The sequence below is a fragment of the Triticum aestivum genome, chromosome 3D (assembly GCF_018294505.1).
Source record: "Triticum aestivum cultivar Chinese Spring chromosome 3D, IWGSC CS RefSeq v2.1, whole genome shotgun sequence".
NCBI classification, from domain to species: domain Eukaryota; kingdom Viridiplantae; phylum Streptophyta; class Magnoliopsida; order Poales; family Poaceae; genus Triticum; species Triticum aestivum.
This window is the reverse complement of record NC_057802.1, coordinates 398,420,163-398,435,323: the sequence shown is the minus strand read 5'-3', so window position 1 is coordinate 398,435,323 and position 15,161 is coordinate 398,420,163. Positions and strand designations below refer to the sequence as shown.

Here is a 15,161-nt window from a genome sequence, read left to right as displayed (position 1 = left end):
TTTGGATGATTGTTTAAAGGTTGTATCTCCTTCAAATCCTGCAGTTCCTTAGTAAATTCAGCCTTGTTCTTCAAAACATGTCCTCGTAAATCCCCACCCCCACCCCATCCTATGAGATATCTGCTTAGTTTTAAGCTTAAACTGGAACACCGAAGCAATCCCTTGCCTTCACAGGTTTAGAGTAGATTTTTAAATACTTTGCCAAGGAAATCATCTCCCTTCAGCCAGTTGAGTTCAAATCCAAAGGACTTTGGCTTAGGTTCCATATGTTTCATAACATCTAGAGTTAATGGGTTATGGTAAATAAAAATCTGGTTAAGTTATGAACAGTGCATAAGGGTAGGCATTACTTGATTATCACATCATTCGCCACATTTGGTTAACCCACAAACAAAAAAAGGTTTGTGCATCCATCGTAAACCTAGTACATGCGCGCGCGCATACGGTAACCCTCGGTCGCTTTTGTTCAACAAGTAGCTATATTGAACAGAAAATGTGAAACTGTATCACCTTGCCTCACACCCTTTAAACTCCAGAAATTCCTTCCGAGTGTATCGTTGATCTTAACATTCAATTTCAGGGTCCTACCCATCACGACTGCTTAAAACCATTTCATCGAGGCTTCATTAAATTCTCCGTACTCCAAGCTATGAAATAGGAACCGCGGGTTCACTTTATCATATGCCTTCTCAAAATTCAATTTTAATACAACCTCCTGTTGTTTCTTCCTCCTAGACTCATGCAAAATTTTATGCAAATACATCACACCATCGATGGTGTTTACCCCTTTTATGAAGGCATTTTGACAAGGAGATGTCAGCTTATTCATATAAGGAGAGACCCTCATAATCATAGCTTTTGGAAAGATTAAAAAGAAACAAGCAGTAGAAATATGGGTCTAAATTGGTGGATAGTATCAGCATCGTCCCCCTAAGACATCAGCGTTATCACACCAAAAAAAATTCTACTGAAGTCCAGCTTCCCTTCGTCGAATTCAAAAAAGCAAGCCATAACATCCTTCTTGATAAAAGGCAAACATGCTCGATAGAACTATAGTAAATCCATCAAGACCAACTGCCTTTTTTTCTACATGCTATCAATGCCATATTATATTTCCTCCTCCTTAAAAGGTATACAGAGGTCTCTCATATCATTCTCAGAAAGTTTTTCCACGTCGCACCACACATCACTCCCCGGCTTGCATTAAAAACCTTTTGCAGGACTAAATAGTGTTTTATAATAAGTTGTGGCGTGTTGCAATAGATCAGTAGTCCCCTGGATGACACCATCACCCTCCTTCAAAGAGAACATGTAGTTTTCCTTTTTTTCCCACCATTAACAATCTAGTGAGAGGAACTATATAATTATCACCTTTCAACATCTACTTCTCACTGAATCTCTTGTGCCAATATCCATCCTCTTCTTCTTCCAAAGCTTGACACAAAGCACTCTGGATAAAGCTAATTCTGGCCATTTGTTCATTGTTTAAAGGTTGTATCTCCTACAAATCCTTCATCAGTGAAGCCGCCTTGTTCTTCTTCAAAACATGTCTGCTTATCTCCGCCTCCCCCCCCCCCCCCCCCCCCCACACCCCATCCTATTATATATCTGCTTATCTTTTTAGCTTGATCTGGACAACAGCTAGGCAATCCCTGGCTTTCCCAGACCAACCATAAACCCTTTGGCAAAGAAATCATCTCTCTTAAGCCAGATGAGCTCAAATCAAAATGATCTAGGCCCTTTTCAATACAGTATAATTGAACATGCTCTCATACACGCTTAGGTTTTTAATACAGTATATCTTACTCCTCCGTTCCGAATTACTTGTCGCAGGTATGGATGTATCTAGATGTATTTTAGTTCTAGATACATCCATTTCTGCGACGAGTAATTTGAAATGGATGAAGTATTTGTTTTGGGTTAACTAAAATGTGCATCCATTTTGGTTAACCCAAAACGAATAAGATCCGTGCATCCATGGTAAACCTGGTACGTGCGCACATGCGGAAACATCCGGGTCGCTTTTGCACAGTTACTTGTACAATTTGATCCTAATTGCATGCGAGAGAGTAAACTCTTTTCCGGCCACAACTTTCCAGTGCCGTCGCTAACGCATCAGGATTTCGCCTAATCCTCGTCCAAGTCGCAAAGTTAACTCGCGCACGTACGCTCAGATCCTGTGGTGCATGCAGGCGGGCGCCACAGTAACCTCCCGTCAGCAAGCGGGCAGTTGAGCATCAGCAGTCGCGTCACACATGCATATCGATCCACGGCACCACCTCCAAAACCGCCGCGCGCGCCCCACGTCGTTGATCGGTTCCCTCCTCCCCCTCCCCGTCGTCGAGCGCCTCGAACCGTCTATATAAACCGCCATGCGCGCGCCCGATCGGAGCACAACTGACCCGGCGCACGTACAAACAGGGCAGGGGCGCGCGCACACGCACCCGCCCCCTCCGCATAACCCACACACACTCGCTCCGTCTTCGTCTTGGCCTGCTCTGCCCCGCCGCTAACACAACCCATAATTAGGCGAGAGAGGAGATCAGCCACACACCGAGCAGGAACAGTTCCGACTGGACCGCGCCCACCCTCTGGTTTACCTCTCTCTCTCCACCGCCGTCCCATTGGCGACTCACTCTGCTTCGCTCCCAAGGCCGTCCGGATCCGCCGTCCGACGCGATCTGGGTCTGGGCGCGTAGTGACAACACAGTCGTGACATGGGGACGGCGTCCGGCGACGACGACCGGCACGTGATGCACCAGGGCGGCGGCGTGAACCTGTCGGCGCGGCGCCCCTTCTCGGAGGCGCTGCGGTCGGGCCTCGCCGAGACCTTCTTCCCGGACGACCCGTTCCGCGGGTTCGGCGCGCTGCCGCCCAAGGAGCGGGCGTGGGGCGCGCTCAAGTACTTCGTGCCGGCGCTGGAGTGGGTGCCCCAGTACGGCATCGACAAGTTCAAGTTCGACCTCCTCGCCGGCATCACCATCGCCAGCCTCGCCATCCCGCAGGGCATCAGCTACGCGCGCCTCGCCAACCTCCCGCCCATCATCGGCCTCTGTACGTTCTTCTCCGATCGCTTCGCTCGTCACGCACGGTTGAGATTTGGACGTACGTATACGGTTGCGTTGCATGCGCGCCGACTAATATAATTTGTACTCGACGGATGGGTGTGTTCCAGATTCGAGCTTCGTGCCGCCGCTGCTGTACGCGGTGTTCGGGAGCTCCAACAACCTGGCGGTGGGCACGGTGGCGGCGGCGTCCCTGCTGCTGGCGTCCATCATCGAGGACGAGGTGTCGCCCGAGGACAACCCGGAGCTCTACCTGCACCTCTTCTACACCGCCGCCTTCTTCACCGGCATCTTCCAGACGGCCCTAGGCGTCTTCAGGTATACCCCTATATGCGCTACCAAATCATCAGTCATTCCGTCCGTTATGACGATCGTCTTTAACTAACTGACTGTGGAGAGTTATGGTGGTGAAGATTAGGGCTGATAGTGGATTTCCTGTCGCGGTCGACGATCACGGGGTTCATGGGCGGCACGGCGATGATCATCATAATGCAGCAGCTCAAGGGGCTTCTGGGGATGAAGCACTTCACCTCCAAGACCGACCTCATCTCCGTCGTAGGCTCCATCTTCAAATACAGACACGAGGTGATCTCCCTTTCAATTCGCTCATCATCCCACGTAGACGTAGCACCACTGCGCACTTCTCCCTCTGCCGCCGGCCGGCACTGCACAACGAGGACTGGTTCTTCGCCACTCCTCTATTTTCCAGGTTTTTTCTGGTCCGGTAGTTTCTGTTCCATTTTTAGCGCCCCCGTCTCGTGAATGTGCCAACTACCACAAGTAGCATGCAGCCGCGCCCTAGGAACTAGAAAGGCGTGACTGCGCTAGCATATCGCAAGGAAGTTGCTGTAACCGCCCCTGGAACTTCTCCGAGGAATAACCCTGTATAGCAAGAAAAAGGAACTTCTCCCATGTAGGAATAATAACCGTGAACGTATGAATTTCTTTTTTAGAAAAGAAGGATCACCGTCGGCCCCTGCACACACACCCATATACTGTATTTATTCAAGTGTAAGTAACGTACGAACAGGCAAACAAATTTGATTTTTTTTAGGGAAACAAACAAGCATATTAGCTTCTGCCTAGGAAGCGGCGTCTCGTTTTGGACAGACCTATGACCATGTTCTACGCCCATTTGTGCACATGAGAAGTCGACGTGTAGCAGTGCCACGTTGTTGCTTTTGAAACAAACGATCTCTGATGGCAACTGCACCAGCCATGGGATTCTCAACTGGACCATCTGTCTCCTCTTTTTTTTTTTTTTTTTTTGCTAGTGGAGATGGCAGAGTGCAATTCTCGGCGTATGCTTCATCTTGTTCTTGTTCTCCAGTAAGCATCTGGTAAGTGGGGATTTTACTTGGACGATACTCGAATCTAGTCAAAAGCAGTATATGCTACCCTAATCCACTGCTGATTTCCTCCTTTTTTTTTTCCTTCTGACTTGCAAAAATTCAGAAAAAGAAAATGCCACATTTATTCTGGGTGTCGGCCATTGCGCCGTTCATGGTTGTCGTCATCGGAGGCGTCTTTGATTTCCTTGTCCACGGTGATGAGCACGGCATCCCAATCGTAAGTCGTCGCCCTCCATTTACCTACTTTCATATGTGCTGTTAAGACCTGAAAGCCAAGATCTATTTCAGTTTCTGCCTGCCTAACTACACCATGTCTTTGTTCGCTGTGTGCAACAGGTTGGTGACCTCAAGAAAGGGATTAATCCCATCTCCATTTCACAGTTGAGGTTCAACGGCAAGCACGTAGGGGTAGTTGTGAAAGCAGGGCTCTTGTCTGGGATCCTAGCTCTCGCAGTACGTCTAGCCATGACGAATTCTTCAATCTTTCCGCCGAGCCAAGCGTTTATCATCGACTTATATATATATGTATATACACGTTGATCATTTTCAGGAAGGAATAGCCGTGGGACGAAGTTTGGCCATGATCAAGAACGAACAGATCGACGGTAACAAGGAGATGATCGCGTTCGGCATGATGAACATCGTCGGTTCTTTCACCTCCTGTTACCTCACCACAGGTACGTACTACTGCTTAGGATTAAACCTGCCAGCAGCCTCTGCACTGCAGATTCTCTTCAGAGACAAGAGAGCGACATGTCTTGCCTGATGAATCTGTGACTCTTGGCAATGACAAGGCTGCGTTTGTTGTGCGTTCCAGGGCCCTTCTCCAAGTCGGCGGTCAACTTCGACGCCGGGTGCAAGACGCCCATGTCCAACGTGGTGATGTCGGTGTGCATATTGCTGGTGCTGCTGTTCCTGGCCCCTCTGTTCAAGTACACCCCGCTGGTGGCCCTCTCCTCCATCATCGTGGTCGCCATGATCGGGCTGATCAAGGTCAAGGAGTTCATCCGCCTCTACAGGGTCGACAAGTTCGACTTCTGCATCTGCATGGTCGCTTTCGTGGGCGTCGTCTTCTTCACCATGGTCATAGGCCTTAGCGCATCAGTAAGAACCTCATGCTGCTTTCTACCCTGATCATCATCGCCATTTTTTTCAGCCAGTGCCGTGGTGACCGTGTTTCCCAGCATAACGTCGATCGATTGATTGATGTGCAAACGTCGCATTTGCAGGTCGGCTTGTCTGTGCTCAGGGCACTGCTGTACGTGGCTAGGCCGGCAACCGTCAAGCTCGGAAACATAACGGGGACCGAGGTCTTCCGGGACGTAAAGCAGTACCCGCATGCCAAGAGCGTCCCCAACATCCTCGTCTTGCAGCTGGGCTCTCCCATATATTTCGTCAACGCGGGCTACTTGCGAGAGAGGTGAGCAGAGCACGACGACGCCTTCTCTTAGGTTTATGATCATATCGCGTAATTGAGATGTTATACTTGCAATGTAGGATTTTGAGATGGGTTGAAGATGAGGAGCACATTTGCAAGGGGCACGGGCAAGACTTGCAATGCCTGGTTCTTGATCTTGGTGGTAATTAACATTTAACCCTGCCATTTCATCTAGTAGTATTTTCTTGGGGCGTCGATCATTAACTTTTTGACTTAACTGAACATGGCAGGCGTGACTTCAATCGACAACACGGGGATCGGGATGCTAGGAGAAGTTCACAAGGGCCTGGACCGGAAGGGGATCATGGTAACTAAACAAAAAACCCAACACTACAAGTTACTGCTAAGTAGCAACTCTGAATGTCTAGTTTCAGAATTTTGCTGATGTCGTGCTCTTGGCGGTCTTCAGATAGCTCTGGCGAATCCCAGACTGCAGGTGACGGAGAAGCTGGTGGTGTCAGGGTACATCAAGGACACCATAGGGGAGGAGAGCGTGTTCCTGACCATCACGGACGCCATCGCGTCGTGCCGGTACGGGCTGCGGAGGTTCAGAGGCAAGGAGGGATGCAGCGAAGTATAGCGGCGTTTAGACAGTGTGGATGTAGATATTGTGGCGTGGCACAAGCGCAAGAAGAAGAAGAAGATGCATAAGTAGATTGGGCGCCTGGATGGACTCTGGATGTGCTGAAAGCTGTATCTCGAAAGGATTCAGGGGAGGTTCATGGTCATTGTAAGGGCTTGGGCCTCGGGGGAGAAGATAGCGAGGCGGGCGAAAGAAGTGCTCTCTTCTTGTGTATAGACCAATTTAGATTTCTCGGAGGTTACCGCGAACCTCGCATATTTGCTCGTATCGGGTTTACGTTGTAGAATTTGTAAGGAAAGACTGTTCCATTGCTAGATGATGAATAAATCATACTTCCTCTGCTACAAAGTGATGGGGGAAGTCATGCATCTAAGTAGTATCGTGGTGTCAAAAATGTCTTATATTTCGATACGAAGGGAGTACCATGTAATAGACGGGTTCATGTTTTACTGCAAGACCGTAACAACGTCAACAAGTGAACTAGTGCCCAGTGCCGGCGAGCCATCGATGGTGTTATGCTGCTGCTGTTATTTTCTCGTCAGCTTATTTGGATCTCTTGTGTGTCCAGACGTATCTCCATCCCCGTTTCGAAAAAGAAAGGAAAAAGGTATCTCCAGCAATCGTATGGACGTGCGCGCGGGATAAAATAGGGCCTGAGTAAAGCAAATTACGTGAACTGACACAAGAGATGAACAGACTAAGAAGCCAAGTCTTTCCCGTTGACTGATCTATCATCGTCATATATAAAACGACAGGCACATGCTCAACTTCAAGTTGAGATATATATATAACCAGGACCGCAAACGTTCTCAGTGGCAGGGCATTCAGGACCGCAAGTTGATCAGTATGAACTATGAAGGAAGGATGAAGTAGACGCGTAACTGAAGAACAGCACAGGAACGATCAGTTTTAGATCAGTGCACATTTTAGCAGTATTCCACAGACAGACGTAATCCTAAGAGCAGCTTCACGGACAAAATGTCTTGGACGCATCGATGGGTACGTACGTGATAATGTTCTGCTTCATACTACTTATAATCTAGCCTGCGCGTTGCATGGGATTTCCGGTTTCAGTATGGCATTATCACTGATGCCTTGCGTGTGGTTCATTGAAATGAGCTGAGCGACGGCGTTAAACCCCTGCGGACAAGGTCGCTATCGGCCAATTTTGTACTGCTCCAACATTACACCGTACTGGTAGGTGCAAGCTCGTTCTTGTCTTTGCTGAGGTCTTCTTTGAAATCCAGTTGATAATTGAGACCATCTCTTGTGCAAGGTCTTCTCATTTTTTTACTGGATGGAAAAGGAGAATGCGCCAAGTTATTGCAGCCGGAATTGAGTTGATCTTCTTCTTTTTTGCGGGAAGAATCGAGTTTGATTGACGTTTGGTGTTTTCTGAATTTGCTCAACCAAAAAATTGCATGACCAAAGTCTTTAAAAATACGAGTAACACTGGAATGTCATAGGTGTAAAGAACTTATGCCTTGGTGTAACAACGGTGCAACATGCTGGCCACATGCATGATCACATGCACGCGCGCTTATTTTCTCTCTCTTTTGATATGTTTGAAATGTCCGTCCTCCTCATTTTCTGCCATTTCTTAAAAGCCACTCTAAATAAATTGGGCAAAATAATTTTATTTTATTGATTTTATAAAAATATTTATTGTTATTTCAAAAAATATTTTAAAAATCCTATGTTAAAAATATTTATTGTTTATTTAAAAAATATTCAGATTGTGTTTAAAAATGTTTATCATGTATAAAAAAATTATTGTGTATTTCAAAAAAATTGTGACAGTAAACAAACATATGCATCATGTGCTTAAAATGTGTTCATCGTATGTTCCAAAAACTAGATAACGTCCCACGCGTTGTTACTAAAGTTTATAGCAATTAAATGACTAAAAATAGTATAAGAATATAACAGAATAATACCGCACCACATTCTCATCATGTGATGGTAGAAAACCTAGAGGTAAATGGAGGGTGGATGCATGATATATTGCCTTGTGACATTCAAATACAATTATTTATAGCTGAAACAATAAAACAAAAAATACGTAATGTAGATGACTTGCATGTAGTGTAAAGTGGAACGTGAAATGGTTGCATGCTCGCTTGGTGATGTGGAGGTTTGCATGCGGTGAATTGTTGCATGTGCATTTAAATGAGATCACTTACTTAGATATAGGATGTTCATTGCGGATTTCTAAAAAATGTTCATTTTGTGTAGTATAATGTTCATCATGCATGTTAAAAGTGTAAATCATGTTTTTCAAAATGTCATCGTGTGTTTTAAGTGTTCATACTGTTTGAAAAAATGTTTATCATGCATTTGGAAAATTTTGTCACCGTAAACAAAAAAGTCCATCGTGTATTTAAAAAATGGCCATGGTATGTTTCAAAAATGTTTTTAGGTATTTTAAAAAGGTTTACCATGTAGTTAATAAATAAAGATGTGTATTTCAAAATTTTAGTCGTATATTACAAAAAATATTCAACATGCATTTCTGGTTTTCAAAAAAATGCTCACATGTATCAAAAAAATGTTCAACAAGTATTTTTGTATTTATATTTTAATGTACACTATAAAATATTTTATAAAATAAACCAAAAAGAAAAAAATGTGAAATGAAGCATAAAAGAATGGAAGGAAAATAAAATAATATATTATGTGTTAAAAAATGTTCATGGTTTTTTAAATCAAGTATTAAAAAGACGTTCAGATAAAAAACGAACTAAAAATAGTAATATAAATAGAAAATAGAAAAATAAATAGAAAAAGTGTAAAGAGAAACGAAAATGGAAATTGGGGAAAGAAAAAAAGAATCAGTCAACATAAAGAAAACATGTTAATCATTCTTTAAACAAGGCAAACATTTTTGCAAACACTATGAAGAAAAAGGAACCAGAAGATTGTAAAAAAAGAAGAAGCAAAAATGGAAAAGGGGGGTTGACATTGTAGAACTCTTACGAGCGGAGAGGGTTAGATTGCTAGATGAATAATTTGTACTTCCTCTGCAAGTGATGGAAGAAGCCATATAGATGGGTTAATCATTTACTGCAACAACGTTCTTCAAAATATCTTTTAAACTTCGAAAGTAGTAGTTAGAGAACTAATCCAACAGATTGCCTCGAAAAAGAAAAAGAAAAAGAAAAAGAACAATCTAAAAGCAAAGACCATAACTCATCATAGAAACAAACGTCTCCCCTTGTGATCTTCCACCAAAAATTTCTTTTGGACAAGACTGCAAACGAAGCTGTAGTATTAACGGAACTAGTGCGCATTGATAATTTTTTGGTTTTGCTTATACCTTACCCAACACCCCTACCGAAATGTGGGAACGAACGACGTGCAGCTTGACCAGATATCAGCACATATATTACAAGGAAAACACGAGCAAACCAATTCATAGTAGTATAAAACCTCTTGAGTGAGTTTTGTCCAAGCAGCATATGCAACATCAGTTCAGCATGTTTTGAACATCCCGGCGTACAGCAAAATGACAAGCATATACTAGTACGTAATTATGTTTATTTATTGCCAGAGCCAGAGATCTTGTACAGTGCATGACAGACAGACTTTCACTACGAGAAGGCTTTTATTCTAACTAGCTGCAACGCACGTCTCAACCAAAGAACACATTATTCATGTGTATTGAATTCTGTAGTGCTAATAATCCCTGCCTCTCTAAAGGTGAAATTCAATACAAACCCCACATTTATCTTCTGAGGATGTATGCGAAGTTGGAGCAGACAAAAAAGAAGTCATAATCCAAGATGAAACCGCAATCGTAAAGTAAAGATTTCAGAAGTATGTCTAATTTATTCTATGAACTTGGAAGGACTTGTAATACATATATGCATTGTCCAAGTGAACATGGCAGAGATGCAAACTGTCAACAAGATATACAAAAAAGAACGCGTCTTGGAACAACTGGATTTGTTCCCTCTTGGATTCAGGCTACATGTTATCTTCAGAATTTGAATTGATGGGCTCGACTACAGCGCCACAGTGGGAGTTACAGCACGCACCACGAGCTTGAAGAGTTCTCCGGTAGCCAGGACCATTATGCACCCATTCCGAGTCTCACCTCCAGGAGTGCAACATTCATGAACAAAAAATGAAGAACGAAAATTTAATAATTTGTGTATGACATGGCATGCAAGCCACACTTTCTCCAGGCTAATCTTAGTCCTGGTAAGATAAGCAATGAAAACTTGTCCTATCAACATCTCAACAATGGAGAAAGGTCTACTATTTCAAAATGGAAAACTGTACAATAAGGAAATTTCCATGATTAGATCTTGTGCTAGGATAGTCATTGTTTCACAAACCTAAAAAGAAAAGAAAAAATCACAGAAAAATTTAGGAAGACCAAAGCCACACAACAAGGCCTTCCTAATGAGATGAATATACCATCAGGAAAATAAATCATACCAACAAGGCCTCCTATACAAATCACAAACTTCTATATGCTCCTCTTATCTTCCTCTCGCCTTTCCAATGATTGTTTACACAGTGTACATGCCGAAGACTTCATTTCTCTTATACAGAAGACATCAAGCTCAAAAAGGCCATAAACTCATGGTCATATCATCTCTTTGGGAAACAACCAGTCCTAGCACTGCAGCTAGATAACACAAAAGTTGAGCTTGAAACCACAGTAACCCATGCAGCTAACTGCTATTTACTCACATATCACATAAAAGAAAAATAAGCTAACTGCATATTCATATTCAGTTATAAAGTAACAGAAAGCAAACAAAAAAATACCGAAGAAACTATCAGTTCTAGAAAACAATTTTGCTGTCCTCGAAAAATAGAGATTGTGCTTTCAGCTTTGTTATTAATCGGAAACCGCTGTAATATGACTTCCTATTGTGTCCTAAACTTTCAAAGAGCTTAGAAGCCATATACAGTATGCTATAATACCTGGCATGCAGATCAAGGAGGCATTTCATCAAACAAATAAGGGCATCTGAAATTCATGTTCTGCTATGCACCCAATGCACATTAAGCGCAGAGCACAATACAGACTATAGATGACAATAGAGTAAGTAGATGTCAGGGTCGAGAGCATGCACCTCACTAACTCAGGAACCAAAGATCCTAAAGTATGAACATCTCCACCAACAGTCATACACGCATAGGGGACATACCATTTCTAGATCTGCACATTGCCCATCTTGGGAAGAAAGAGTTTCTAGATCTGCACATATGCAGTCCTCGAATCATTGGAACCCCTTGGTAAAAATATAGACATATTCTGCATGAACTAATGTGAGAACTTTCACACAGAGACAAATAGTAACCTGAACTCTTGCCAAATGAGGGTGCACAAAATACAACACTATATTCCCGTATAAGATTGCTCTCTCAGGAATAAAATATAGTTATATATTTCTAATGGAACAAAATACACTTGTCGGCATGAAATAAGAGGCCGTCAAAGCTGCACTGTCTGTTTGAAATAGAAATCAGAAGTGAAGATGTTTAAGATCCATTGACAACATAAGAAATTGGATTATCCACACAAAAAAGGGAAGAAGAAATAAAAAAGAGCAAATGACAACTAAAGGACATACATATGTGTGAACATTTGATGATTCCCGTGTAAGAGGGATGCAATGTGATGAACAAGAGTAAGCTCATCAAGCAATAACTGTCAGTTTGTCACCTTAGCAATTCAATAATAGTAACTATCACTACAATTAACAACAAAGAGTGTATACTCAGCCTTAGAGAAGTAGCATAGTCCAATCTTCTCAACTGATTCTTCTTGCAGGACGGTCCAAATTCCTGTAGCTAAAAAATTACAGGCGGCGTTAGATGGCAGGACTGTATTTGGGCTCAAGATGCTACTATGGTCACCCTCGAGGACATGTAAAAAGGATAGATAAAAAAATTACTAACCATTAATACATTCATTTGTCTCAAGTATACACATGTGATTCATTCAGCACGTTAATCTGATGCATCCAATAATTAGATAATTGCATGTGGACCCCTTTGTGTGTTCATTGTATATACCTTGAGCGTCTCCGAGGATTTGGATGGCACTGCCGGTAGTGTAGTTCCGGCGATTAGCACTGCCGAGCCTTCCGGTGGCGGCACCGATTACCCTTCCGGTTCATGCTATCTTCTGCAAATCGATTGGTTCTACCATACACACTGCATGCACATATAGTATACACAACAATTTCAGATTTAAGCCTGGAAACACACTCTCATACAATTCACTCCCCTATACAGAACAACTTCAGATTTATGCTTGGGAGGCTGGGACCAAGTACGAACCACAAGGTAATGAATGTTCAACTATAGTATTGAGAATAATAATGTAAAAAATATAATTTTATCTTTTACGCGTATGTCAGAGAGCTCTACATCCAGAGAAGTATCTCACTGATTGTTTTCACCCTTTTATAGGTCACTGTACACCGAAGCAATAAGCATAAGATGGAGATATTCCTGAGCAATTTTCCATATGCTCCAATTTCCTTTGTACTCTTTCTCAGATTGTTTTGAAGAAAAGAGCTGGGAAGCAACCACAGGTCCATCCTCTATTGTAGTAGCTCCTCCATTATTTGTGTTGTAGATTCCTGTGTGGATCCTAACCAGATATGATTGTTCTCCACAAAATTGTTTTGGCTGGGTAACAGAAGAAGAAAAAGAAAGGAGAAGTGCTTGGCTCGGCGGTGGATCTCGGGCTGGTCACGTACTACTGGCTGGGGAGGATCTCCACGCTGTCGAGCTCTTCCTGGGCTGGTGCTTCTGGTTCGCCACGATCGGAGACCCTATATGAAAGCCTGCAGAGCGCGTAAGTGGGGCAAGTGGAGGCGTACCTAGGTCGCCGCCGCGGCGGGCGGAGGAGCAGCCGGAGTGCTGTGCGGCGAGGTCGGGAAAGAGGCGCAACCGGCGAGGATCTGGTCGCGGAGCTCGCCAAGGCGCGCGGCGACATCGGTGCGCATGGTGGCGGAGAAGACCCAGCCCTCGGGCTCCTTCCAGGACGCCTCGTGCCGCTCCTCCTCGTGCTTGATCCGGATGTAGGACGCCCGCCCCATCTTTTTCCCCGCCATCGCAGACGCCATCTCTCCATTCCTCCGCCGCTTTGCCGCTCCGGTTGCTTCGGGAGGTTGGTTCCTCGCGCCTGGGGTAGCAGAGGAGAGGAGAAGCGGCGGGCGGCGGCGATGGGAACAGGGAGGAGTTCTGTGGCGGCTGGGGGAGAGGGGAGAGCTATGGTTGGGGTTGGAGACGTGATATTTTTTTCGCAACTGAGACGTGATGTTGGTTCGGGGTTATGAGGTCTTGAGCGAATTAGTGGGCATGCGTGGAGACCGTACGTTGGTGGCAGACCGGCAAAACATTTAATCTCGTCCATTCGTTTTGATGGCAGACCACCGAAGTAATACAGACTCTTAGATACAATTAAGTGGGTTAGATCCAAGGGTGCTGGTTAATTTGTGTACACTAAGTTTGGTGGGTGTAGGGTATTTCATGTTTGCTCTTTTAATAGTAGTATAGATTCATGTTTGCTCTTTTAATAGTAGTATAGAAGAGTTTCTCGGCCTATACCGCGGCCAAACTGTGTCTGTCCTCCAAGTCTCCAGCCAGCCTCTCCCAGCCCTCACGGAGCTGCATCCTCTTCTGCAGTGTTGAAGTCGCCGTGATCGGCACCCCCGGCAGGAGCAGCCATGCTGCCCTCAGTGATGTTGAACTCGCCATGATCGGCACCCCCGGCAGGAACGGCCATGCTGCCCTCGTCTGTAACTGTAAGCATTCAGCAGCAAACCATGGTAAACGTGACAGGTCAGACAAACAAACTTGCGGAGAACACACGAACTACACATACACTAACATACATGATCAGGCAGCTGACACTGAGCTCTAACGCGGGAACGATATAACTCACCGGGGTTGACAGCATCGGCCAGTGGCATCACGGAAGGAGGCTTCTTGGAGCACGTCCAGCCGGTACAGTCTTCGAGGCTTTTCTTCATGCAGTACACCGGCTTGCGTGGCCATTGTTTCGTGCACACTTTGTTGTGGTGGCAGTAGCACGCGGCGAAATCGGACCCCAGCGTTCCCTGGACCGCGAGGAAGGAGATCAGCATGGCCAGCACCAGGGCCTTCCCGCCGCGAGCCGCCATTGCGCGATCGGTCGAGCTCGCGAGTCACACTGGAACTGGGAAAGTGCTACTGGTAGGCAGTGGGGGTGTGGATGTGTAGGGGTGTGCAGCGGGCGCCTGAATTTATAGCCGAGCGGCGCCGCACTGTTCATCCACTTAGTTTCGCGGACTGATCGATCGGTGCGCGTCGGATTCCCGATCAACGGCAGATGGCAGCGATGAACCGCACTAGCTTTGTTACCGCTTGCTATGATATATGCAGGATTAGTGTTCAAGTTGGATTCGATGCCCTTTTACTTGTTAGCACGACAGAGTAGGCGAGACGTCCATTCATCCTGCTCTTCTTGGCAAGGGCTGGGCGTCCCAGATTACTAGATTTGGCACCGCCAGACAGGCATGCAACCTCTGAACATCACAAGCGAACGCATGAAGTGGACGCGTAACTGAAGAACAGCTCAGGAACGGCCACTTTCAGATCAGTGCACTAGCAGTGTCCCACGGACAGACGTATCCTAGGAGCAGGTGAACCGTGAACGGACAAAATGTCTTGGACGCATCGATGGGTACGAACGTGATAATGTTCTGCCT

The 15,161-nt window shown here is 45.0% G+C and overlaps 2 protein-coding genes across 5 annotated transcripts; one reads left to right on the top strand and one right to left on the bottom strand.

Annotated features, from left to right (window-relative positions):
• The first annotated feature begins 2,382 nt into the window (after nucleotides 1-2,382).
• Nucleotides 2,383-6,928, top strand: LOC123079164 (probable sulfate transporter 3.5). Of its 3 annotated transcripts, none has more exons than XM_044501851.1 (12): nucleotides 2,383-3,054; nucleotides 3,176-3,383; nucleotides 3,479-3,650; nucleotides 4,352-4,405; nucleotides 4,521-4,634; nucleotides 4,754-4,870; nucleotides 4,968-5,094; nucleotides 5,235-5,521; nucleotides 5,647-5,837; nucleotides 5,915-5,997; nucleotides 6,086-6,162; nucleotides 6,265-6,928. In XM_044501851.1, the coding sequence occupies exons 1-12, from the start codon at nucleotides 2,718-2,720 to the stop codon at nucleotides 6,433-6,435; spliced, it is 1,938 nt and encodes a 645-aa protein (XP_044357786.1). In that variant the 5' UTR covers nucleotides 2,383-2,717; the 3' UTR covers nucleotides 6,436-6,928. The 3 variants fall into 3 exon arrangements, with proteins under 3 accessions (XP_044357786.1, XP_044357787.1, XP_044357784.1); XM_044501849.1 differs by having other exon boundaries at nucleotides 2,384-3,054; nucleotides 4,340-4,405; XM_044501852.1 differs by lacking the exon at nucleotides 4,352-4,405.
• Nucleotides 6,929-10,671: 3,743 nt separating this feature from the next.
• On the bottom strand, nucleotides 10,672-14,652 carry LOC123079163 (uncharacterized). Of its 2 annotated transcripts, XM_044501848.1 has the most exons (4): nucleotides 14,357-14,652; nucleotides 14,020-14,214; nucleotides 12,475-12,615; nucleotides 10,672-12,249 (listed from the first exon to the last, which is right to left on the bottom strand). In XM_044501848.1, exons 1-2 carry the CDS (start codon nucleotides 14,592-14,594, stop codon nucleotides 14,072-14,074), a joined length of 381 nt encoding a protein of 126 aa, XP_044357783.1. In that variant the 5' UTR covers nucleotides 14,595-14,652; the 3' UTR covers nucleotides 10,672-12,249; nucleotides 12,475-12,615; nucleotides 14,020-14,071. The 2 variants fall into 2 exon arrangements, 1 of the variants encoding a protein (XP_044357783.1); XR_006437878.1 differs by lacking the exons at nucleotides 14,020-14,214; nucleotides 14,357-14,652 and adding an exon at nucleotides 13,290-13,980.
• Between the last annotated feature and the right edge of the window lie 509 nt (nucleotides 14,653-15,161).

What these genes read in the sequence shown, in the direction of transcription:
- LOC123079164 (XM_044501849.1), top strand. Translation starts at nt 2,718, where the DNA reads ATGGGGACGGCGTCCGGCGACGACGACCGGCACGTGATGCACCAGGGC. An exon ending in TCATAGGCCTTAGCGCATCA is followed by an intron (nt 5,522 to 5,646) that starts GTAAGAACCTCA and finishes TCGCATTTGCAG; the next exon opens with GTCGGCTTGTCTGTGCTCAG. An exon ending in TGGACCGGAAGGGGATCATG is followed by an intron (nt 6,163 to 6,264) that starts GTAACTAAACAA and finishes GGCGGTCTTCAG; the next exon opens with ATAGCTCTGGCGAATCCCAG.
- LOC123079163 (XM_044501848.1), bottom strand. Translation starts at nt 14,594, where the DNA reads ATGGCGGCTCGCGGCGGGAAGGCCCTGGTGCTGGCCATGCTGATCTCC. An exon ending in GGCCGATGCTGTCAACCCCG is followed by an intron (nt 14,215 to 14,356) that starts GTGAGTTATATC and finishes GAATGCTTACAG; the next exon opens with TTACAGACGAGGGCAGCATG.